This window comes from Chaetodon trifascialis, chromosome 21 (genome assembly GCF_039877785.1).
Source record: "Chaetodon trifascialis isolate fChaTrf1 chromosome 21, fChaTrf1.hap1, whole genome shotgun sequence".
Classification (NCBI taxonomy): Eukaryota; Metazoa; Chordata; class Actinopteri; order Chaetodontiformes; family Chaetodontidae; genus Chaetodon; species Chaetodon trifascialis.
The window spans coordinates 10,066,005-10,091,446 of record NC_092076.1 but is presented as its reverse complement, the minus strand read 5'-3'; the positions used below and the strand labels follow the sequence as shown (position 1 = coordinate 10,091,446).

Genomic DNA, 25,442 nt, shown 5'->3' with positions numbered 1-25,442 from the left:
CGTTTTAAGCTAAACAGTCAATATATCCAACAGTACCCGAATGCAGCATCTTCTCTCACAAGCCAACTGAGCTGCGGACAGGAGGACAATAACTGCGGCTCTGGGTTACTTTGTGGTACTCCGTGTGTGTGTGTGTGTGTGTGTGTGTGTGTGTGTGTGTGTGTGTGTGTGTGTGTGTGTGTCACCACATTGGAATGTCTGGCTACAGTTTCGCACCATAGACAGTGGTCCACTTCATGCAGACTGCCGTATACACTGTTTCGTCAAGCCCAAAATGATGTGTGTTTCATAGCAATTCACTCCAGACTTCAGAGCTAATGTGGTCAACGTTACATAGACTTGCGCAGAAATATTTTCGACTACTTGACAAAATTTTCCAGTAGCAGGTTGGCCCCACATAGGAGTCACCTGTTACCCAATTCAGTTGGCCCATAATCTAGAGCCAGATGTGCCTCCTCACCTCAGTCGAGTCTGCCAGATTTTTAATATTTGGAATAAACCTTGTGATAATGTGCTCCTTTGTTTGTCAATGGCCAGATTCGGGTGCAACAAATGCATGTATGTGATTTCATTTCTGTCCTGAGTGCTGAGTATTCTTAGTAGTAGTTGTTCTAGTACTGTAACAGTAGTAGAATACAAAAGTTGCAGCCTTTGAACGCACCGCCGCCCCGCCCCCGTGACAGCCACAGCACGTGCTCGATGCCCCTTTCCGCTTCACAGCCCATAGCTTCATTTATTTCAACTTGGAAAATGAGGGATTATTTTCCTATTCCCTGCCGCTCCGCTGATGGGAAGTCTTATGCCATCCGACAGGAATGTGCAAGCCTTCCATTCCTCCACCTCTCCTCCACCCAGGAGCGCGCAAACCTTTGGGAATCCCCAGCTCGCTGATAAAAAGGAGGGCGGGGGGGCTTTTCCAGCGGTATCTTGCATTTTTACATTCCACCATGCACTCAGGGACACTTAAATATGACAGTGACCTTTGTTACAGCTCCTCCAGACTAACAACTGCACCGTCATGACTGTGACATTTTATGACGGTGGAACTGTCGCAAGAAAATGCAAGTGTATTAAATAACAAGCACTGACAATGACATGCACACATATGATATGCACACATGCACACACTGAGTGGAGATGAAGCTCACCTCTTTTACGAGTTTATTGCAATATTCAGTCAATCGTTTTCAAATGGACCTTTGAAATGATTCTGTATGAAGTTCAGTGATCATATTCGGACATATATTTCTTCATACAGTCACTAAACATCCCACGCTGGTCACCCAATTCTTGCCTTTGACTTAACAGTCTGCACAGTCCATTCATAGCTTCATCTTTCTTTCCCACGGGGTGTCTTCCTCTGCCTCTGTTTGTAGAGAATTAAAAATTGAAGGCTAAAAATCACAGCTTTGCTTCTGATCACGTTCTGAACATTTTTACACAGCAAGCAGAAAAGACCACACTGTGCACTTAGCCACGAGACACTGAGAGTACAAATGTCCATGACAGACACATACAGGTCAAGCTGAATAATACATGCAGATTACATGCAATAAATAGTTTGCTTTATTGCAGAATACATGTAATAAATAGTTTGCTTTATTGCAGAATACATGCAATAAATAGTTTGCTTGTCAGTACTCTCACATGCATGTGTGCATGTGAGAGTACTGACAAGCAATGTAAATAAGGAGCTGTAGGTATAGTGATAATACAGAATCTTGTTAGACTATCTTACACACACACACACAGACACACACACCTCTGACCTCATCTGATAAGAGTAAGTACAAACCTGTATGTCTTGCAAGGCTTTCCACAGCAAACTGCAAAATGAACTACAATTACTGTGTCCTATTCTTTTGAACCTCACAGGCTTTAGTGCTTGCTTGGTGGCAGAGAGGACAGACATCAGATGTTTTCTCAGCATCTGCTGGGGCCAGTAGACAGCAGTCAGAACTGCTTGATGCAGCTTGTTTTACATTTGTTCTAAGAGAGCTGCTGCATTCCTTTCTATGGGTTGAAAGTCGGCTTCAGGCCACACCTTGATCAAAAAACAGGTGTTTTTTGCTGCCAGTGATAATGAGCAACTACTTGTGTGATATCACTGTTTGAACTGTGACCTGACAGAGTCCATGCAGCAGCAGCAGCAGCAGCAGCAGGTTTCCCCCCGTCACATCCTGCCACATTTGAAAATGTGCAAAATTGCAAATCATCTTCAATCACCCTGTTGATCCTCTTCATGGCCTTGAAGCATTAATAAAACCACCACTACTTGCACTACCTTCCAGTGTTTCCAGTGAGGTTGCAGCCAAGAGCGAGTCCTTCTTTTTTGTGGATCCTGCCCTCTGCTGTCAGTAAAGGTTCATTACATGTGCAGGAAGCTCCTGCACTGATGCAACATTAATACTAATAATAACGGTATTAAACAGAGCAGTGGCACTATTAATAGTGTGACTGCCTATAAGACAAAGGATTTATTTATTTATTGTAAAGAGGATTGTCTTTTTAGACATGGATGATGATCCATGCTGAAACTGAACACAGAGGGCGACAATTACCTCTAAAACTAAGATTTAAAAAAAAAAAAAAAAAATCATACAAAAACATGACAACAGCCTCAAGCTAGTCTTATAATTCTACTCTGCAACAAAGAGCGACTCTGTTCTAGTTCAGCCTTTTTCACACTTCACTGAGCTCAGTGCCCAGCTCAAGAATTACCCAGCACCCGTAGCCTAGATCCAGAGTAAGGTTTATAACAGCATCTGCGTGCAGTTAGTCTTCTATGGAAGGCACAAGCCTTTGTTCTGCAAGATATGGCTTACATGGCAGCACAACGAAACACGGCCATCCTGCATGAATGCACAATGCCCCATAACTGTGCGTTGTTTACAAACAAAGGGGAAGTAAACAAAGGTGTAATGCTCACAGAGACAAATAACCTGCATGTACGTGTGCGCACGCACACAATGACTACAATCCACTCAGCCAGGTACTATTCTGAGCAACAGCTACCTGACTCAGTGGTTTATGAAAAAGGTTTGACGGTCGTGGCCTGGTTTGGACAATTGTCACCCATTGAGTCATGAGTCGAGGCCGGGTGACAATGCAGGCTTCTGGGACAATGATGTCCTGATGGGACAATGCCTCTGCACAGCTTGGGTCTGTTCCACAAGTTTCAGTCATTTAGAAAGATGTGAAGAAGTGTGGAGATTTCAAGAGATTTAGGAAAAATAAGCCTGGCTGAGAGAGTTTGACCACAGGAGACAATATGAGCTATTGAATATTATAAGACCACAGACATTAACTTCATATAGGATTTATTAATAAATCATAATATACTAAATATAATCACAATGCAGAAATATATACATCTCATAGAATATGTTGATGTAATACAGTACAGAAATAGTAAAATAAATACTATCAAAGCATAGTTTAAAAACCTTAGTAACAGCTTTAGTAGGTCTGTAAGGCTTATAGGTCTTAAAACAAATGTTTACCCAACCATTCGATGGAAATACAACACATTGTGCTTACGCTACCAGCATTCAAGTCAACTAAACTAAAATTCTGAGAAGCAGAAATCAAAGCAATCAAACAAGAACATAAAATTAGCCTCAGAATGTCTAAAGTGATTGAGAACAATGATTTCAAAACCGTCGCAGGGCCTTTAAATAAACGCCTCCACTCTGAAGCATGACTGATGTTGCTGTTCATGACTTACATCCCAGGGCTTGTTACACAGAGAACCCAGAGGGATCATTTTGGTATATTCTTCTCTTGAAAACCAAAGGGTAGGATCAGAATATCATGCACTGATCCATTTTTAATTAAGAGATATTCTGTTAAAATCATAGGATCAGAATAATAATCAGAATACACACTGTGCCCTGCCCTGTAGGACCGCTGTAAATACAAATATTCCCCTTGGAATCTCTGTTTTCCTTCTTAAGAAGAGATTTAAGGAGACAAACACACGTCAAAGTCACTGGAAGCATCACATTAGACCATCCGATTTAAAAAAAACAACGTGCAAACTCCAGAGTTCACTTGCTACTGAAACAAAGTTTACTTCACAAAGAGACAAACTATAATTGGAGGCAAGTCTGATGAGGTTGCCACGCTGACACAGCTCTCAACAGGTCGAAGGAGAGCAGAAAACAGAGGTGTGTGAAAACAGCAGGAAGGAACTTCAGGAAATCAAACAGCACTAATTGCCTTCCTTTTCTAGCACCCAATTAAACTCTTCTGCAGCTCAGGACTGCAGTTGCACAGAGACATCAAGAGTCATGACAGCAGGAAAGGCCTAGCTAAATGCTAAGAATATATAATGGTTACACCAGACACACCCCTTGAAATAAGGGTATTTTTGGGCTTTCCCATAAACAATAACATAAAGAACACCTTTGATTCAAGGTAACACTTCAGTGCCAAAGAACACAACACATTTGCTTTTAGCAAAGGATCTTTTTCTTTTAGATTTTAACACTATTATTAAGTCTCAAAGTGTTTTTTTTTTCCCTTATCTTTTTTTCCCCTGGGAGTTAAACTCCACCATGCCAGGCACGATGAACCCACTTGTGGGTGATCGTGCGGGGACGACAGGCGTCCTCACGCTGGCACAAGAATCACACAGATGGTTTTTCAAGTCACAAAAACGACAACGCTCAAATGGAAATCCTCAACACCGGCTTTCTTCTCTAGGTCCTTGAATGAACAGAGGGATTTCTTATCTAGCAGTCCTTGTGTGCAGCTGTCTGGATGATCACCATTCTGCTGATTTATAGTGGCAGGCCACTGACACTTTTCTACCCTCTAGCGAAGACATAGTGCAAGCAACACCCCTCTATGAGCATCACAGAAAATATATTTTTAGACTGCTGTAAACACTAATGAGGTGCTTCAGTTCTAGGATGACATTAGATGCTAGCCAACAAGAGAGAGATGACCCCTCCTGAGATGATGAAGAAATCAGCGTGGCCTTTGTGGGTCACAACTTGGGCGCCTTGTTAAAAATGCTGTTTTGATTTTGTCATACAAGCATTTAAAAAAATCTTTTATTTTTCAGAAGCACCCTTATTCATATTCATATGTATATACAAAATCACACCTGAGAGCTGCCCAGTACAAGTTACCTGTTACTGAGTAGCTCCGCTAAGGGAAGCTGGAGGTTAAAGTTCCCTACTTAAGGCACTTCAAAGATAGAAATGATAAGCTATGGATAGCAAAGTAATGGATAGTAGCGAATCATCTTTTAAGTATATTTGGATAAGTGTGAGAGAAGAAAAATCAATTCAAAAATCAATAAAATATATCACAAAGGAATAAATTCTTCATGGATAAAAATGTCGGATTGGACTCAGGTGTGATTACAAGCAGCTTGGCAAGAAGATCCCTGAGAGAATCCTACAGCATGAGTCTGATTTCAAGTAACCATTTTGGGGATTTTATTGTCAGCGTTTATATTGCCTTCCTGTTAACTCAAATATTTGTCTTTTTGTTGGTCCCAATGCAGTAAACCTCTGCCTTCAGCTATTTCATTCAGGTTAAAGCAAAAGGAAAATGGGACTGACGATATCCTTCATTGAACTGCTTCACTGTGGTGATCTTCAGCTTTCAGCCCCATTTATGCTGTGCACATTTTTAGCTAGGAGAAAAGAGGAAATCTCTGTTGAATGGGCAGTTAGTTCTCCACACAAGCTCTGGGGAGCAGTGTGGTGCTGGGAGCAGCAACAGTTTCTCCTTCCACTTATGTTTGTGCTCATTTACACAAAAATAAATGCACAACGAAAGAATCAACATGTATAGATGTACAGTGTTCAGTTTGGAATTTAAAACTATCATAAACTCATAACTGACCCTGACTAGATTATCCTATATTTCTGCTCCCAAAAGAGTTTAAGCCTCCTCACAGATTTGCATGGAAATAACAATCAAAATACAGAATAAATCAACATATGATAGTGAAAAGTAGTACTACCAAAGTATCCTATTTTGCCCCTTCCTCTGAGCTCTTCCGAGAGCTGCTGTACCATTTTCTAAGTGCTACTCCACTAGTGCTCGCCACAATGCACACCGCCCCGCCGAGGCTCCACCAGGTCGGTGCACGGTTAAAGAAAATGAACTGGAAGATGAACGCCAGCACCACATCGATAGTCCTCATCAGGGCCACGGGTCCAGCCTTCTCATTCTGCAGAGCCTTTGTGAGGAAGATCTGGCCGCCAATGCCCAGGACAGCAATCAACATCAGCAACCAGCGATCACGGCCACAGAATGGGATCTTCCATTCCCCAAGGACGGATACAGTGATGATGCACTCCATGAAACCGATAACGGCATAGTACCACACAGAGAGGTAGTAATGGACGCTCTTCCCGATCTTGCGAAGGACAACAAATGTACAAGCAGCCCCAATAGCTCCTATGAATACAAAAAAAAGACTGAGTGAATACAGCAATCAGAAGAATAATGAAAATTAACGATAGTCTTTCCTACTGATGCACATAATAAAAAACAGTGGAACTGGTGGCCAACACCAGAATGGAGATCAGTGTATTTGAGGGCCTATTTTAGGGCGCCAAAGTTCAATTTAGTTGCACTTAGAAAACAGGAGAAATCAGGAGAATGAACACTGCTGTGGCTGAGTAGCTGCTGAGGAGAGCACAGATGCACTCTCCATTGAAAATAATGGCCTTACTTTGCACAATGTTGTGCTTGTGTGTTTGGTGTGAATGCAGGGTTATTTCACAAATGAGGGGAGGAAGGCTTGTGGGATGAATCACCAAGGAGGTCCAACACTGTCCCAATATTCATTTTCTGGCTGGGTGATTCCAAAAAAAATATTTGGGAAATTTTGGGAAGCCAGTGAGGGATCACGTCATGTCTCAAGGGATTTCACCCTCTATTTATATAAGGAAAACTCCCAAAAAATCTTTAATAAGGAAAACGATGTAAGAAACCTCAGAATAGCCCATTTTCATACAAAGCCACCTGAGCAAGTAGCTTATTACGATGCTATTTACATTTTAGGCCGCGGCCGGTAGTGGTCATACCTGTAGTAATTACGACAGGAGCAGAGGAGAAAGTTAGGTGATGTAGTATAAAGAGCAAGAAAGTCCGCATATGGAGGACAATGGGATGGACGGAAGGGTAAAACACACCAAGACTCTCACCCAGGAAACAGCTGTTCATATCTCGTGGGAAACCAAGTCAATGTTGACTTCTCTTATTAAATCTGATCTTTTCCTCAACTCTACCAAGAAGTTTTGGTTCCTAAACCTAACCAAGGTGGGACTGTTTGCCAAGGTGAACCACGTGATGACGAAGATCTGGTACATCAAAGGTCTAGCATGCCTGTTGCTGGTACCCTCCAGTGGTTGTATATATTGGGAATCTATCGACCTATTCAGCCGTTGAGGCCTGAGGGTGCGTTGTCAGGAAAAGCAACACAGACAGACACACATGTAATGGGTGTCATGTCAAGCAGCTAAAACTAGATTTCTCAGCAGGGTGACTCATGCCACTTTTTGAGAATGTGTGAGGTGTTGATAAATGTCAAACTACCACTCCTTCACATGTAGAGGAGCTGCAGTATTTGAGGACCATTGCTGGAAGGACTGGACTATCACTAATTGGAAAGACCTTCCCTCCCAGCTGACCCAGATGTGCCTGGGACACAGCTGTAAATGAACAGTCTGTCGTACAATGAAAGAACAGAATTCTCAACATCATACTTCCTCTTGAATGATTACATGATCTTATCATGGTTGAGCTTTACTGCTAGGTTCATTGAAAGGACTACATGTTGCAATCCCTACTGTTTGCACCACTTTTAATTTGGGAGTTCTTGACGGATGGCTGCTAAGAGGCTTTACCAGCGGGACACACCGTCAGTTGTGTACCTCAGCATCATGGGGTGTTTCGGCCATTTATCACAAGACACCCTCTGCTGAGACAGGCCCACCACAGGTTGATCAAGCCTGGGTGTGTGTCCCACGGTTAGCTGTTAGCCTTAGCAGCTGTATAAATGCTGTATGAAACTGAACCTATCGGTCGCGTCACCTGCAAAGGCAGCTATAGTCCCCTTGATGTGGTTAGTGTAGTCTCCCTCAATGCCATGTAGACGCTTGCCAAAGATGAATGGTGGTCGGGCGATGAGGATGACCCCAGTGAGGGTAAAAACAGTGAAGACACAGTCCCAGATTGTACATCTTTCCTTCAGGAAGATCCAGGCCAGGAGGGAGGTAAAGACTGGATTACTGAGGGATAGGGGGTTGGACAATGAAAGAACAATAGCAAGTAATAAACAGTAAAAGTAATAAATGTATGGGCACAGTTAATGTTGATTAATATCTCATATGAGGTATTCAGCTCTATTAACAGCTCTAACTTATTTGCAGTCTCAGTATACTGAACAACAATCAATTAGGTTGTGCCTGCTCTCACCTGAACATGATGACGGTGGCATCTGCCAGCGGCATCTGCTGAACAGCATAGAAGAGCAGGATCATGGCATTGGAGCCAATGAAACCCCGCAGCACCAGAAATAGACGTTTATCTCTGGGACCCAGGAAACCTGTCCTGGAGGAGCAGAGATATGAGGATGATGGATGAATGAATGAAAGACTCGATGGACCAATGATTAGGCTGACTGACAGACGCAGTTCTGAACAGGCTTTAGGAAGAGACGGATGGAGAAAAAATGAGCAGCAAAGTAAGCTGAGAGATGACAGGTGGGTAGATTTAGGTAATGTGGAGGTGAATGTGATGGATGGACAGATGAGTGGGTGGGGCTGAAAAGAGAGGCGGTTATGAATGAATGTGAAAACAAACAGGATGCATGGATGAATAGGTAAATGAATGAATAAAAGTACTGGTAGTCTTTGAGAGTTAAGTTCATTTTAGTTCATAATGTGATTATAAAATGAAAAAAATTTCTATGCATCCATGCAAAGATGAAAGCATAGGTATACTCTTTACTTCACAATGCTAAGCTGATCATAACAAGCTAGTGGAATAAATGGACAGAGAGTAAAATGAATTATTGTTATCTCTCAGATGCTGTCTCCTTTACTTTTGTTATCTGAATACTTGTGTTTTCTTTGTATCGCCTGGCATTGTAACATAATAGTTTCACATGGCTTTTTTTAAACATTATTTTAAAAACTTGCACGACTCTAATCCAACCTAAAATTAAGATAATGACCCGAAACTTGGTAGAACACTGGAGACGTTCATAAAACATCCTCTTTTGGTTATGAAAGTTCATAGTTCCGATTTCAGGATAGCACACTCATACGTTCACATAGCAAAGAGTAACGTCCAAATAATCACCAAATAACGTTAAAGAAATCTACATGACGAGCACTTAGCATTTAGGGAACATTAGAAGGTGACATCTTTTACACCAGGAGGGATGTTCTGTGCTGGGACAGGATTTAATCTTTAAATTTGTTTTTTTAATGGATTTATTTATTTTGTTTCTCTTAAGAACTGATAATTAGATGTGAAGTTCAATGTATATTGTAACTGTGAAAATAGAGCAATACTCTATTATCTATTATATCTATTATTGACTGATACACTTACAAACTGACAAAACAGATAACTTCCTGTGGGAAAATTCTCAATACTGGATCGACATTGTATTTTGCATCAACAGGGCCGAGGGGAATAATAATGTCTCTCACGGTATTTTGACAACTTAAACTTGTTTGAGCAGAGCTTGTGTGTTAAGCCAGGGTACTTGCCTGTAAAGTGGGCGCTAAGGCATGAACACAAAAGCAGAAATCCCCACAGACAAACAACTGGCAGAGATATGCACGATCTTGCTGATTTTATGCACTTAACAGAACCACAACATATAAATTGTTGGTTTGGGAGTGTTACTCTAGCAGTAATTATGGCATATAAAGTATTTGTAAATCTTAAATCTGCAGTTATAATTGAACTGTGTGAAGTCTAAATGTTTGAGATCCTCCATCATGCTTACTTGTGGTAGATAAGGAAGGGCGCAGTAAAGAGCATCTGGAAGAAGCAGCGTATGGCACTGATCTCTATGGCGTGGACTCCCTCGATGGTTTTCACCAAGAGGGAAATGATGGAGAACAAAACCGTGGCAAGGAAAGCATAGAACAAACCAATACCTGGACGTCTCTTTGGTTTCTCTGGGTCTGTGAAAAAGAAAGAAAAGGAGGGGAGAGTTGGAGAACACAGAGTTCCACATTTCACAAGAAAAAATAGTTTTTCTTTTGTTGCATTTATGTTGATACAGGAACTGCAGCACGGAGCAGTGAAGCTGGGGAGTATGTTATTGAACTCCATGTGGCCTTGAAATTGAACAAAACACAAACAAAAGATCTGCAGAAGTCAGTGGTATAGTGTTTGCAAACCCTGCCTGTGGAGCAGATATGCTTGTGGAGATAAAATTTCAACCTGAGGTCACTCATATGTTCCTTTGTATTTGTCTGCAGTGTGCGGTCTACGAACCATTCCATTTATCACATACGGTATTTGTACGGTATTCCCAACCTTGCACCAAGCTGAAAACACAGATGTCCATCTTCCCTAACCTTTAAATTGCGATACTGGAGTAGTGCTATTAACTTAGTTTGTGTGTGTGTGGTGGTGGTGGTGGGGGGGGGGGTTATCTGTGTCATGTTCTACGTTCATGTTCTAAATGTTCGTTCTAAATGTCATTACTGTGATAAAAGTATTAACATATTAAAAATAATGTATAATGGCTCCGATAACATACAGGTAGAGGTCTATGCATAGAACTCATAGAACTGGAGTTACATCTGCTACTATTTTCCTCGCTATAACACGACTAATGAAAGTTTTCTGGTTAGTCTGTTGAATTTGTTGTTAGCAAATTCCAATGCTAACGTGGCTAGTAGCATCTACTGTAGACCAACATGCCGGAGCAATGTTGGTGTATTTAATACTGAGGGCCAGTCATTTACATATGTAGCTTAGCGCACTTCATTTTCCAAGTAGCCTGCCCAACACTGGAGTCTGTTGCTGTCGCGTAAATGTACTTGAAAGACATGACCCTTGGTACACTGACTGTTACAGTTTGAGTTTTCTGGCAGCTACATACTGTTGAGATGCCTAATCATACCCTTTGTCTAACTCTGCAAATGCATGCAATAATTAACCTACATTACAGGACAGGTTACTCCTTCTAAAACTGTGTCTATACTTTATTTCCACTCCATCATTTTTATTTATATTTAAGTCTAACACTCCTTTGTTATACCAGTTTGCTTTGAATCACTGACTTGCATTATATTATCATATCATCACAGTATAACAATACTGATGAATTACTGTCCAGGGTAAGTCAGGTCTAATATTTCAATAGAATTGAAACTGAGCCTGCTCGCATGCCATTTTTCACCAGAAACAAAAGATATGCTCAGGGCACTGAGGGCCTTTTTCACTTCCTGGTGAACTTCCCAAACAAAGCCAAACCACCTTTCTTCCTCATACCGATGGGAAAACCCTTCTATGGTTTCACAAATCTGTTGCTGATGGGCACTTCCCTGTTGAACTAGTTTGTGGAGGAAAAGAAATTCATACTGTGGTAAAGCTCTGACTAAACTTCAAGATAAGGTGTACCATGCTGAAGGCCTCAAGGTATAGTGTTCCTGAAAAAGTGCACAGTCATCCATCCTCTTCAGGGATGATGCAAGTGTTAAGCTGGTTTACAGCAGTTTATCTGCTACACACTTAGCAAGCGACTTACTCATATATGAATATGACAAAGGAGAAATCTGTATAGTTATTATTAAGCATAAAACGTAAATGAAGAAATAGGGACCTTTGCTAAGGCCAACCACCATCTAATATTACCGTTTCACTGTACACTGAAATAATAAACGACCACAAAAAAACAATGTTTCGATCAAAAACATTAGTACAATCCGTGGACTGTCGCACAAACGTGTAGTGACTTTAACTGTGCTTTCCTTCCACTGACCCCCCGCTTATAGGCTAATAGCCTTCACGTGATATCAGCGCTGCTATTACTGATACGTGACGTTACACGGTTGTATAACGTGCGGCTACGTCGGAAGCGCTTCCCTGCCTGCATCTACTTTATTTCTGCATCTTCTTCACGTCACAAAGTTCACTAACAGCCGCCACTGATGTGAAGATGGGCAGGCTCTTATCTCTCCATCTTAACTAAGTGCGTGCGCTCCTCTACCTTCACGTGCACTTTCCTCCCGGGTAGCGGGCTTGCTTCTGACGCAAAACATCGGCGGGCAAAGTCTTTTCTTCCCGCTATCTTCCGTTGAATTCTCGCTCCCTCTCCTTTCCTCTGTGTCCTGAGCATCATCGTCGTAGCCACACGACACGCGGCAGTTGCCTCTCAAGTGAATCCTCTCCGCTGTCCGGTCATCGTCGCCGCACTCGTCGTGGTCGTCGCCGTCGCTGTTTATGCCATGGCTGTCACTGTCAACTTTGTGAAACACTACAGTAATGTCGTCCTCCACGGATAAGGCCCGCTCGTGTGTGCAGTGGTTGCAGTCGCCCATGGTAAGATGTGACGGCTGAGCGACAGCATGCCTTGGACAGAGTGCTGTCCGCCTTCTTTGCTGCCCTGAGTGACTGAGAAGACAAGGTTAATGACTAACCTTGGTGGCAGGATACTAACTCCCATGCGGTGGTTACTTTACCCACAGGGGGGCAGAACTGAACCTAGACCAGCTCTGCTGAACAACTAAAACATTACCCAACGTTTACGCCCATTGCAGAGTGCAGATTTGAACCAACCAAAACTCTGCTTCCACTCTTCATGAAACACAGTGATGTGGTCTGGATGATGTTAAGAAGTGTTAAAGTTGCTCAGAATTTATTTAATGTGCACGTCATGACCGTTATGTCCATAAGTGACATCTTTATGACTTTTAACTAAAAAAAAAAAGTGGTTTTAGGATATTAGAGTAACAAAATTGACACCGTGAGTCTTAATTGTAATGTAACAATTCATAATTATTAGATATCTTTTCCAAAATGTTCATGTATATTTTAGCCAGAATTGATTTTGGGCATCAGTGTGTTTCCTGATAGTAATGATGTCTTTGTTCATTTTTGACCAACAATGGATTTACTAACGAGGTCATAGTTAAACCCTTTCTATTGACCACCGCAGTGGGGTGCCCACATCACCGACTGACTGTCTAATATACCTGTGAGCCATATAATATTGGCTACTTTCACTAAGAAGAAAATTTAAAACCAAGAAAAACCATGAAGAAGAATCAGAAATTGCTCATGTAGACTGTCACTAATTGAATGATGATTGACGCCACTCCAGATTTAATGTATGAGAAATGAAACCCCATTTTCTGGTGAATCCAGAGCAACAATAAAAGAACTACATCTCTGATTTTGCATTTTAATATTTTATTACTACTGTACATAAAATACAATGAGCAACATGACAAAGGAGTAGCTAATATCCTCTATCCTCACCTCACAAGACTGACACGAGTAAGCCTAAACTGTTTTGCAGAAGTAGCATGTTACACAGCGTTTAAGGAGGTGATCCTTGCTTTTTTTCTTCTTAAATCTACACTAAACTCTATGAAAAATTAAACACAGAGTGTGGTCCCCTCTACATACAAAAGCAACGTCATATAAATTACTTTACACAGTATTGTAAAAACGTAAACATTATATTTGGCAAGTTGTTGTCAGTGAAGTTGCTAATTGTTATCAGAAATCTGCTTCCTTTGTGTCAGAATAAGAGGACCGTGTGAAAGCACAGGTACGAGGTGCTGCACAGTGGTTGGCTTTTTAGTTGCGGAGTAAAGACAACAATGGTTTTGTCGGTGAGGGAGAAATGGGGCAAGAGTGCAGTGAAAGGGGGGGGCGAGGTGACACAGAGGGACGCTTCTAGCGAGTCATTCATCAGGAATCAACAGTATGAGTGTCTGCATCATGCATGCAGTCTTGCTTAACTGATGGCTATAGAGTAGACAGTTTCTCACAGTGTTCGTGGATTCTTTGCTTCATGTACTCGGGTCTTTAAGTGTAATCTAACTACAAAAGACTGACGGAACGCAGGTTGACTAGCTGGCAAGTTGCGGACGAAGAATGGATGTAACATTGTCCAATTTTTACCCACGTTTGATTCCAAGCTCTGCTCTTGTCCCTCATGAGGTTGAAATTCCTTAAACTCCCCACCAGACTTTTGCATGAATGGTGAAATAGTTTCAACTTCAGTGTAGTAAATAGTAGACGAGATGAACTTAGGTAAATAACCCAATTGCTTGTGTACAATGTCCACGCACCTCACAGCCGGTTGCATTCCATGCTGGGTAATTTTAAAGAGTCAATTTTCCTGAAGTGCTTCATTAAATAAAAGACGACTTAAAGGAAAACCGTACACTATTATTGCATGGTGATTAGCACTACCAAACTCCCTAAAGCTTTCCTATTAAAACCCTACAATAGGAACAAAACCAGAGGCATATACTGTCCACCTGCAGGGTTGAGTAACAGACAAAAACACAGATTTCATTGTTTTTCCTGAAAGATAGTCAGTTCGCACTGGGTGGAAATCAGCTTTTCAAATGGAGAGTAAGGCATTCCCAAATAGTGAGGAGTCAAGATGAATGGAAGTGGTGCCTCAGAACAAACACAATGACAGTAACTAATAGAACAATTTCAACATCTTAATATCAACCGAACCAAACCTAAAGGCCCGGAACTGTATTTGAAATATCTCTTCAGATAGCTTGACCTTCTGTTTGACACTTCCTTTAGTTTAGGCGGGAATTGCTGGTGGATTCTAACGGGACTGACAAGTAGAACAAATCACAGAAGAAAGCATTTGAATGGTAGCGTGTACACTTTGTCCCACAGTGACGATGGTTTAATTACTCAAATCGATCATGAGGTGTTCGTAGATCTGAGTTTTTCCCTTGAAGCTGGACGCGAGCAGGAACACCCGGTCGTCAATGGAAACCAGAGAAAATGCACGAGGCGCCTGGATATTCAGCTCCTGAGATGGGACAAACTGGCCCCTCTTGGTGTCCCATTGGTAGACCTGCGTCAGTGAATAATCGCTGCCCAAGATGGCATACTGCCAGTTGCCGACAGAGACGGGCTGGAACACCATAGAGCCACGGGAGGGAAATGTCTGGACCTCCTTGAACATGGCGCCGTCCCAACGCATCACCTTGGAGTCCCCGATGAATCTTGTCAAGCATATAAACAGCTCACCTTTAAATAGGACAAAGTATTCAAGAGACTCTTTAGTGTATACTTTCAGCTTCTGAATCTGGATCTAAAATAGGAAAGCTCGCAAACAGTTTATGTAATTTCACCATAATTCATAGCTTGTTATCAACAACTACCTTGGAAAGAGTCTCTAATAGGTGAGCCGTCCCTTTAGAAAGACAAAATACAGAGAATACTATACAGTAATGATTAATAGACATGTTTATGGCCGTGGAAAGTGATACTGCCTCTTACCACCTTCAAAAAAGCGTAATAAGTTCCAGCTAAGAGTGTGAGTCATGAATGTTTTTATCACGCATCAGAGGGAATGCCAACCTCGGATCAAAGTCTGCTGCTCATCATAAGACACACCCAGTGGGGTAAGAAATAGAAACTGCTTGCAGTGTGCACAATGTCTTTATGGTGAGTGCAAAAATGAAGCCTGTGCGTGTACATATGCTGCCATTCAAGCTGCAGCTCTCACCTTTGACCCGAAAGTGCTTGACGGAGAAGACATCCTCCATGTCTGGTATGTCAGTCCTGCGCTCAAACTGTTTCTGGCTCCTGTTCCACTGGTACACAACAGGCCTCTGGGAGCTGCTGGACAGGATGAGGTGGGGTTTGTTGGAGATCTCCAAATATTCCACATCTGTGTCCCGGTACCACGGGTGGAGTGACTGGTGGGAGTAGAAGCCATTGCCGTTCCATTTGTAGACAGTTGTGGAACCAGCCTATGAGAGCAACATGTGTAAAAGGTCAGCTCAAGTCAGCTTTGTTCAGAACAGGATCAGATGAGCGTCTGTGTGTGTGCCTGAGTGTGGCAATGCAAGAGCATATGCGAACATTTGGCAACGTGAGGGTAATCAGCAGGAGCAGACAAAAACTGTCATGCTGCAGAGGACAGCAGGGGAAGGGCTGGCTGACACAGTGGAAGAGCAGTTTAGAGGAGCAGAGTGCATGCAAGTACTGGACACAGTAACTGAAACACCTGCACACTTTAATGTAATCAGGTACCATAAAGTGTTTTCTGCTTTCCAGTGCTGGAAAAGCAAAAGAAGCCAACCTTTGAGCTGTCAGCGATGACAAAGAAAGACTCTGCGTCGATCATGAACGTCTCAATGTCGTTAGGTTTGCGAATCTTCAGGATATCGATGTCCTGGATCTTGATGAACTTGTTGGCGGAGGTGTCGCGTTTGTAAATGTGCGAGCCCCCGAACAGCTGGGCCACAATGACAAAGAGGTGGTTGTCGATCACCATCGGCTTGCAGACCACAGTGGAGGTGCCTGAGTAAGAAAAGAGATGAGAGGACGGTGCAGGAAAACATCATTAATACATAATGTGACATAACATCAATGCTGGTATTGTTTATGAACTCACTTTCAATGGTGTCATAGGTTCTAAAGGTCATCTCAACATGATCCCACTCCAGGAAGCTGCACGTCCCGGCAAATGGTTGAGCAAACACAACATACTGATCTGCACCAAAGGTGAAGGCCTCCACCGAAATGGACTCAAACTTCAGCGACTGATAGGAGGCAAACTCTGAAAAACATCACGTGATACTTAATAAGACATACGAAATAAGACAGGGCAGCAAGAACAGGAAGGAAACTAGTGAATACGGTAACAGAGAGCTATTGTTAGCATAATGCTTCCATGGCAGGGGGCCAGACAGAGGAAGATGATACCCGCTGTGATGCAGTCAAAGGAGTGTGGCAGCAGGTCATTGAGCTTCTTCCCCTGGTGAGTGGGTGGGCCGCTGCAGTAGATCTGGTCCAGGGTGGCGTTAGTGTGGTGCATCCACTCCACCAACCACTTCAGCTTGCAGTCACATATCAGGTTGTTTCCCCGTAGATCCCTGCATGGGTGCATAGGGCACAGGGGACATCAGTTCACAGAGAAATGTACATGTTAATTTGTTACTATGGAAGCATGTATTTTAAACTGCTTTTTATTTCCGATCGCTGATCTGCTTCCTGTCCCGCCATCTGTCTCGCCACTACTTGGCTGCACTTTGGCTTCCAGCCAGGAAAGCCACAACAAGTGTCCTATCTCCTGAGTAGTCTGTGCTCGTCGCCCACTCTCAGTCTGAATTGCTGTTGACCTTGGATGTGTGTATTGAATCCACACGCACACAAACACACGCACACTATAGCCTGCATTATTCCATCTGACTGTGGCAGCCAGGATCCAATTCTTTCTCTGTAATTGACTTGTTTACCATTTGCACTGACACTCTGGCATTCTAACCCAAGCCTTCCTCTTCTCTGCTTTACATCTTAACCTTCTTTTTCTTTTCTCCATTGCAGCAGGGAAAAGCTTCTCCTACAATCCTTTTCTTTTCTTCCTTTTAGGAGTTCTTACTTGTACATCCTCTGTTTGGTCTGGGAATTCCTCTCTCTTACGTTTCAGCAGATAATATTACTGTATTTAATTCAACAATTTAAGAAACGAGAGGAAGACAAAGGAAGATTATCGTCAAAATGTGCCATTAATCCTTCCCCTCTCCTCTCTGACGAATCTCTCTCATAGAGCACCAACCAATATTAGATTTAATTATTACTGTTCCACTATCATACTTGACTATTTCAGAATAAACACCAATCAGCATCAATAAACTGCCAATTACATAAGCACATAAATGCAGAGAAATAGATTTATAGTTCAATCAATCAATCAATCAATCAATCAATCAATCAATCAATCAATCAATCAATCAATCAATCAATCAATCAATCAATCAGAAAACTGATTACTAAATGTCCAGTGTCTCAACAAAGCCTCCCAAGTAGAAGAGACTAAACTCACACTTTGGTCAAAGCGTCCATGCCCTTGAAGACATCTTTGGGCAGCGTCTCAAGGTTGTTGTAAGCCAGACTCCTAATCAACAAAGATAACAAAATAATACACACAGTGATCAAATTAGAGGCAGACTGTCTCTGCACACATAATAGACAGCGAGTCATTACACCGTATTACAGGCTTCTCATTCATGCTGTTAGCCAGACTGACATGAGCTCAGTAGGATAAATGAATTCTCATACCAATGAAAGTACAAGCAACCAAATGTGAGGGAGGCACAAGTCAGGATCTCAATGCCCTGACAATAGTTCTGGGACAAAGGCTAAGTGGTGAAATGAAAGGGAATTAAATCATTAGTGATTTATTAATCAAGGGACAGCAATTACTTTGAGTACAGCAGGGAAATATCATTTGTTAGATACAGGCGACATGCTGTTCTTTATACACCAAGCTCATCCATTAAAAGGAGATGTAGATGTAGAACATTTCACTCCCTTAACACTGGTCATACTCACATACAAAGGAGTATGACTGTTTCATGCTTTTAACCAACTTGAACAGAGCTCTACTCTTCTCTGAGGCTGTCAAGTGGATGATATCTTTGCGAGCCCGTTAAAACCAACCACTCAAAGATGGCCCCATAGAGACATTTCATTTGTGAGCAAGGGACTGCACTTCAAACCAAAAAAGGGATGCAAATGAAATGAAATGTCAGCGTAATTCATGAAGGCTGCATTATTTATCTGAGAGTCGGTTTTCCAGGGAGAGAGGCCATTTTACTTTGAGTTTGTGCAGGAATGCACTTTCCAAACAGATGGGGACAGTGCAGCAGAATGGACCGGATTCCAGCAGGAGTCCTGCCGGTGCCCTTTAATAATGTATTTACTGTACGTGACGCATACAAAATGCCCTCTAATGCATTTATTTATCTTTTTTGTGTCTTCTTACCTCCAAAACAAGTACAATTATCCATGGGACAGGAAAAATAAAGCAATTTATCCCACCGTGTGGCTGCATATGACTTCCTGTGCTGTGTTAGAGCAGATCTTATGACTAAATCTTAGTTGACATTCTGTAGTTGTTCACACACTGTTGGTTAATAACTGCTTACTTGTGAATTGATTTAATCCTAGACCGATGAGACCAAACTGCAGGTTGGTTACGACTTGTCCCAGCAGTCATTATGGGTTGGCCTATGAACAAGATTCACATTCTGACTCTTCCTTCCAATTTACATTAAAGGCGCAGTTCTGCTATGATTACACCAGACAGGGGACTGCCCGTTGTTACGATTGCCTGATATTTGGAAAGGAAGATAGTCCAAAAAATGTCTTATTGGACCTTAAACCCTTTTGTCCAACAGCCCTGTATGCTGAGAACAAATACTCCAAAGGCCCAGTGCACACCCTCATGCCCAACTCACCCTTTGACTGGCAAGTCTTCATTTCTCGGTTAGGGTTAAAGGTAGATGGTTGGTTAGATGGTTAAAGTTAGAAAAACATGTCAGATTTATGGTTTGGTCATACTGAGAATTTGCTTTCTTACCAAGATTTACATGAGTTGATCATATCTTTCCATGCAATAGAAAGCTGGAGCCTGCAGCCAGTTAGCCTAGCTTAGCATAAAGGGGAAACAGCCAGCCTGGTTCTGTCCAAAGGTAAAAAAAAATCTGCCAACCACCACCTCTGAAGTTCACTAACGAAAAAGTTCTATTTTTATTGCTGAGTTCGTACAAAATCCGAAGAATGCAAACGTCAAGATGTACTTTTACTTGGGTTTTTGTGGCGGACTGTCTCTCTCTTTTCCAGGAGCAGTGGCTTCCTGGAGTTCCAGTTGGTTGACTGGCAACTTCCTACTGGTAACAATCATCATTAGTGAACTTCCCCAGCTTTTTTCCCTGTTTATGCTAAGCTAATATAACTGTCCTCTGGCTGTAGCTTCATATTGATTAGATAGATATGACAGTGGTGTTGATCTTCCTTCTTTGACTCTTAGCAAGAAAACAAGCTTATTTCTTAAAATGTCAAACAAATGCCTTTAACATTACACTGAACTAAGGGCTTTACTAATATAGAACACACATAACAGCTTTTTCTATAGTTACAGAAGAAATTTTTATCATTAGTTCAGAATGTCATGTTGAAATTCTGCAGCGCTGCTTGGTCTGAATGTACCCTCATTAATGTGATGTCTGCTCAGAGAGTCATCAAAGCAATAATTCCTCTGATGTGGATTTGCTGTCTGCTCTCTGACAGCTTCCATCAGATGAGTTGCTGTCAGTAATATCTATCAATGCTCAGGGCAGACATGAATGCAGACCTTTATCGAGCCTAGGACAGATTTATGGATGTGTTTACTTGAGTTTCAATGTGTGAAGTCATGCTATTGATGCGTTTAACCTTTTACTTTTGATATATCCCAGTACATGTAACAAATTTGATTTCTTTCCTCCACAGATAGTCTGATGCTGAACATGTGAACACTAATATTTGCAGCCTTAATAACGCTCCTTTGTCTTATCATTAGAGCTACACATTCTCTCGCCTAAAGCATGCATGAGGAAATGCTGAAAAACGAATAAACCCCTCGTATTTGAGCTCTGTACTAAATCTCAGTTTTAAATTTCCTACATTTGAAAATATGATGAGTTAAAAATCACCCATCCATTCAGACATCAAGTCACACATGGTGAAGAATGCAAATATACAAGCATTTGTCTGCACAACACAGCATAAAGCCAAAATGTGTTAGGAACGACCTGTCAGAGACTTGCAGGACAGATTTTAGGTCACTCGGTTTAAGGTTACAGTACAGTTATATTTAGTCGTGACCTACAGGTCACTCACGTTCTCACCTATCTTTAGTTTTGGCAAGCTTTGCAGTTCAGGAATGTGAAATCGTGTTGACAAAAACACTGTTTATAAGCTGCTGTTTCCTGTATTAAGATGCTGTGAACGCAGCTTCTGTTAAAACAGATACCATACATACAATGCATTACTTATCACTCTCACAATAGACCCCACAGCAGCCTACAGAAGATACAGTCCCACTGCTGACAGCTGTTCCCTTTCAATATCAAGAGCAATAAATACATATTAAGAAAAATTAAGCTACACCACAGTTAAAGGCACAAAATTATTCTGCCACAAACGTGTCAGCTCTACTGGACCACTAAGGCAATGTCACATCCACATGTGCCCTTCAGTAACCTGATCCAGCTGACAGCTTCAGTCAGTCACCTTGGACATCACCAGTGGCAGCAGCACTTCTGCCTACCTTTGCATTTCAGACACTGACAAAGTGATACACAGAGAGAAAACATGAAATTGATGCACAGTTTGTGTTAGAATACCTTGAATACTAATATCACATTACCTCTCCCACAGAGAAAATACTTAACCAGAGAATGGCTTCTCAGAATATTAATGATTAGGCTTAAAGATAAAGTAAAACGTTTTAAAAACTGGACAGGAATGAAGGAGGAAGGCAGGATGTTTAAAGTTTTCCAACATTGCACCACAGAGCCAAAATACTTACAGATGTATCAGCGCTTTCAGGCCCCGGAAAGCAAATGGGGATATTGATGCAATTTTGTTGTTTTCAATAAATCTGTGAATGAGACACATTTCATCAGCATTTTCAGACAATAATATAGATTAACACTACGTAGATAATCCACACACAAATATATTGTGACAGAAAACACTGAAATCTCTAACTTTCTGCATGTCTTCTTCCTTTGCAGTTGTGAGAGGTTGACAGCAATTACGGGTGGTTGTGCACAGGAAAAAATGTCAAAATGAATTATACTTCAAAGGCCCGGCGCACCCAAACAGGTGTTTTGTATTATTCTACTGTAGCTAATTATACTTGTGCTCTGGTTGATGTTGGATGCAGTTGGGCTGTGTACCACGTGAGGTCAGCAACATTTCTGAACTAATAAAAATCAGAAGGATGTATAGCCCGAGTCAGGAAACGTAAGTGAAAACACCTGTGTGGGGCTTTGGGGTGCAGCTGGTGTGATGGACACTTACACAAAAAATGTAATAAAAATAGAAAGTAATACATATAGGAAAATGGTTGTGCTGGTTTTAAGATTGAAATTGGAGGTTTCTTTGATTGATGTTCATTGGTGTACGCCTTGCATCAGTTTTTCTGAATACAATACAGAAAATATGCAACTGGGAAATAATTGGGAAATAACCACACAGCATATTATCAACCATTTCTAAATTAAGGATAAATACTTACAGATATTCAAGATGTGGTAAACCCAGGAACGCATCCTCGTCAATAAGGTCAAATGAATTTGCTGTGAACAATCTGTGAAGAAACAAAAACAAGAAAAATAGTATAGAATTTAAAGATACAGTACTGCCTTGAGTTAACACAGTTTCCACTGCGTTCCTTAATCCCAAACTTTGTTGTCATTCATGTTTCATAAATCAGATGTGGACTGGGTTTAACTTGGGAAGGAAATGGAAATGCTGTTTTGGGATATCACATTGGGATATATGTTATGATCTATTATCACCTCTTCCCAACACTAACATCAGCTCCTTTAAGTCAAAAAGCGAGGGTGAGAGTTACTGCAGCAGACAACAGACTCATTCAACATCTCTGCCCACAGTATGTGGTTAAAGAATGAATTAAATGAATAAAACGGAGGAATGGCAGATCACTCCTACATGTTTTTCATGGAATGAATGAAAGAGAGAAATGGGTGCCTCATCCCACATGTTTCTGAGTCACCCTTTATACCAGCAATGTAAGAATAGTGTCCACCAATAATATACTGCATTATGCAAGTCACTACATCTACTCATTATATCTTATTGAGAAATTCATTTATGTGCTTCCAATTTAAGTGAACTGTTCTGTTTTTTCAGGGCTTTGCTTTAAAACACTGTAAATCCTGTGGAAAAGTTGGCCCTTATCCATTGAACATATCCTCAGAATAAATCTCATTAATTCTTCAAAACATCTATTGTTTCAATCCCCAACTATCCCTGAAACAAGGACAATTCCAGGATGTCAGCATAATGGAAATCTCATTCTGTGATGAAACTCTTCATGTCTATTTCTCAGCGTGTGCACCCTCAGCGTTGGCCTTACAGAAGCTCAGTGGAGGTTAAGCTAGTCCAGGTCACATCGGCAGTTAATAATGACACGAGGGGTCGATGCCACACATTCACTTTACCCAGTTTAAAATTATCCTCCTTCTGGTCACGAGCCTTCATGCACGTCCTGACTGATTTAGTGTCATCTGAGCATATGGAAGAAGGGATACCAGGAAAAACATTCTGCTGTTTGTGCAGCAAACTGAAAGAAGTGTGATTAGAGAGCGCAGTGAAGCCTCGCCTCGCTCTACCAAGATATATATAATAATGGATGTCATAAAAGAAATAGTGAGGTAAACTCCACTATGATTTCACTGTTGTTCCCCTTTTTCTAAGTGCTGTCTCTGGGAGAAAAGAGGAACATGTTCATTATTTATCTCTGCCTCTGTATAGCTCCCCAGCAAACACACACATAGCTCCTCTCTCCCCTGCCCCTGCTGTTAGTCGCTGTAGCCATGTGGTCTATTGCATAATCCTGACACCATTACAGAGAATCCCCCTCTCAATCTGCATATCAGCCTCAATACAAGTCCTCTGGGGAGCTCCTGTCCCATTGTTTGGTTCTGTTAGACACTGAAAACATATTAGCACAGATAGATAGATAGATAGATAGATAGATAGATAGATAGATAGATAGATAGATAGATAGATAGATAGATAGATAGATAGATAGATAGATAGATAGATAGATAGATAGATAGATAGATAGATAGATAGACACTCACAGCAGTTGCAGGGCAGGCGTGTGAACAAAGCTTCCTCCTGTGATTTCATTAAATCCAGACTTGACAAAAGACCTGGAAGGATGGAGAACAAATTTGAAAGAGAAATGTGTCTAATTATAATTAAGGCATAATAATAATGATGAGACCTGAATGTCCTGGAAAGCAAAGACAGAGTATTTCCATAAGCTTTTCTGACAATTGTCCATATTTATTGGCACAATAAAATCAAGAGTCTACTGCATGGTCACTCACAGTGAGACGACGTCGGGTGGGAAAGAGTGAGGCACGGATCGGACATTCTCACACAGGGCGTTATCTTTGGTGCAGGTGCATCCAGCGGGACATCTAGGCTGCCTCACTCTCCGTCCGTCCGCCAAAGCCAAGCTGACAGCGGCCACCCAAACCAGGAGCGTCCATCCGTTCCACCCTCCCCATCCTCTCACTGCTCTGCCCGGGTATCCCATTCCTTCTGTCCCGGTCGCGGATTATCACTCCTGCTCATGCAACTTCTCGGCAAAATCCTCCACGATTTGTGACCTCGGGTTTAACAGGCAGTGGGAAGTGTTTCTGGTGCTTTTCTGTCTTGTTTGTTCTAATGACAGAAGCTTGGTGTTGTTGCGCTCTGATGCAGGCTTGTGTCTATGCTTCTTGCGTCTCAATAGGAAAGGCACCAGTCCAGCGGATTCGTTCTGCAAGGCGCAGGATTACAAATGCGGGACAGACAGGACATGGGAGCCGAGAACAGTCTCAGATTTTTTTTTTGGCATGAAAGGAAAAGGAATTATCTCAACCTCCCAAATAAAACAGGCTGCTACAGAATCTGATCCACTCCTTATTATTAGTCTGCTGCGTTCAAATAAGTTGTTCTTGAAGGTCCAGTATTGGAGCCACGAAACGGGGGAATTAAAAGCGTCAATTCCCGTGAGAGAGAAAGAGAAGGGAAGAAAGGGGATGGAGGAGGAGAGAGGGGGGAGAGGCCCCAAGGTGCGCTTTTTTATCAGCGGTGCCAGCTATTATTTATGCGCGCTTCAGAGCCGCGCATGGTTAATGGGAATCGGCTATTCATGAGGCTCTGTGCAAATGCACCTGCCTCACTCATTCAGAGGCTTTTCTTCCCTGCTTTGGCATAATAATGATATTAGCTGTGAAAAGAAAGTTAGATCATACCGTATGGTTAAAAACCTAACATTTAGCCTCATATTAATTTTGTGATATTGTGGCGAAAGAAATACTTCGTGATCCCCGGAAGATTCGCACTAGACAAACAGCAAAAACACGAGTAGCTTATTAGAAATAAAAGTATCTTTACTTCTAGAAAATCTTTTCCACGTTGTCTTAACGCCAAGATAAAGAACTTATGATAAAACATGGGACAATATGCATGATAGGCTACATGGGACAACACAGCACTCAATTTCATAAATATTTCTACGTTTCTTAAGACAACAAAGGATGAGAGTCATTCACGCTCTCTGGGGCGTTTGTCTCTTCCTCTCTTTCTTCAATCCCACATTGAGTCCTTTGTTGGGTTCGGTGGGTCGTGGAAAAGTCATGAAA

The 25,442-nt window shown here is 41.8% G+C and overlaps 2 protein-coding genes across 2 annotated transcripts; both read right to left on the bottom strand.

Annotated features, from left to right (window-relative positions):
• Nucleotides 1-3,304: 3,304 nt before the first annotated feature.
• slc35g1 (solute carrier family 35 member G1) lies at nt 3,305-13,392 on the bottom strand. The gene is made up of 5 exons (XM_070990089.1): nt 12,215-13,392; nt 9,995-10,175; nt 8,449-8,583; nt 8,065-8,261; nt 3,305-6,423 (listed from the first exon to the last, which is right to left on the bottom strand). The coding sequence occupies exons 1-5, from the start codon at nt 12,543-12,545 to the stop codon at nt 5,993-5,995; spliced, it is 1,275 nt and encodes a 424-aa protein (XP_070846190.1). The 5' UTR covers nt 12,546-13,392; the 3' UTR covers nt 3,305-5,992.
• Nucleotides 13,393-13,396: 4 nt separating this feature from the next.
• On the bottom strand, nt 13,397-24,824 carry lgi1b (leucine-rich, glioma inactivated 1b). Its single transcript, XM_070990088.1, has 10 exons — nt 24,138-24,824; nt 23,886-23,957; nt 22,292-22,363; nt 21,578-21,649; nt 18,047-18,118; nt 16,927-17,096; nt 16,616-16,780; nt 16,301-16,521; nt 15,722-15,968; nt 13,397-15,240 (listed from the first exon to the last, which is right to left on the bottom strand). Exons 1-10 carry the CDS (start codon nt 24,347-24,349, stop codon nt 14,891-14,893), a joined length of 1,653 nt encoding a protein of 550 aa, XP_070846189.1. The 5' UTR covers nt 24,350-24,824; the 3' UTR covers nt 13,397-14,890.
• Nucleotides 24,825-25,442: the final 618 nt, after the last annotated feature.

Excerpts from the sequence above, each read along its gene's own strand:
- slc35g1 (XM_070990089.1), bottom strand. The coding sequence starts at position 12,545 with ATGGGCGACTGCAACCACTGCACACACGAGCGGGCCTTATCCGTGGAG. Across the intron at positions 10,176-12,214 it reads GGAGGAAAGTGCACGTGAAG|ACCCAGAGAAACCAAAGAGA; the intron begins GTAGAGGAGCGC and ends TCTTTTTCACAG. Across the intron at positions 6,424-8,064 it reads GACTATAGCTGCCTTTGCAG|GAGCTATTGGGGCTGCTTGT; the intron begins GTGACGCGACCG and ends TTGTATTCATAG.
- lgi1b (XM_070990088.1), bottom strand. The coding sequence starts at position 24,349 with ATGGGATACCCGGGCAGAGCAGTGAGAGGATGGGGAGGGTGGAACGGA. Across the intron at positions 16,781-16,926 it reads CTTTGACTGCATCACAGCGG|AGTTTGCCTCCTATCAGTCG; the intron begins GTATCATCTTCC and ends GATGTTTTTCAG. Across the intron at positions 16,522-16,615 it reads AACCTATGACACCATTGAAA|GCACCTCCACTGTGGTCTGC; the intron begins GTGAGTTCATAA and ends TTTCTTACTCAG.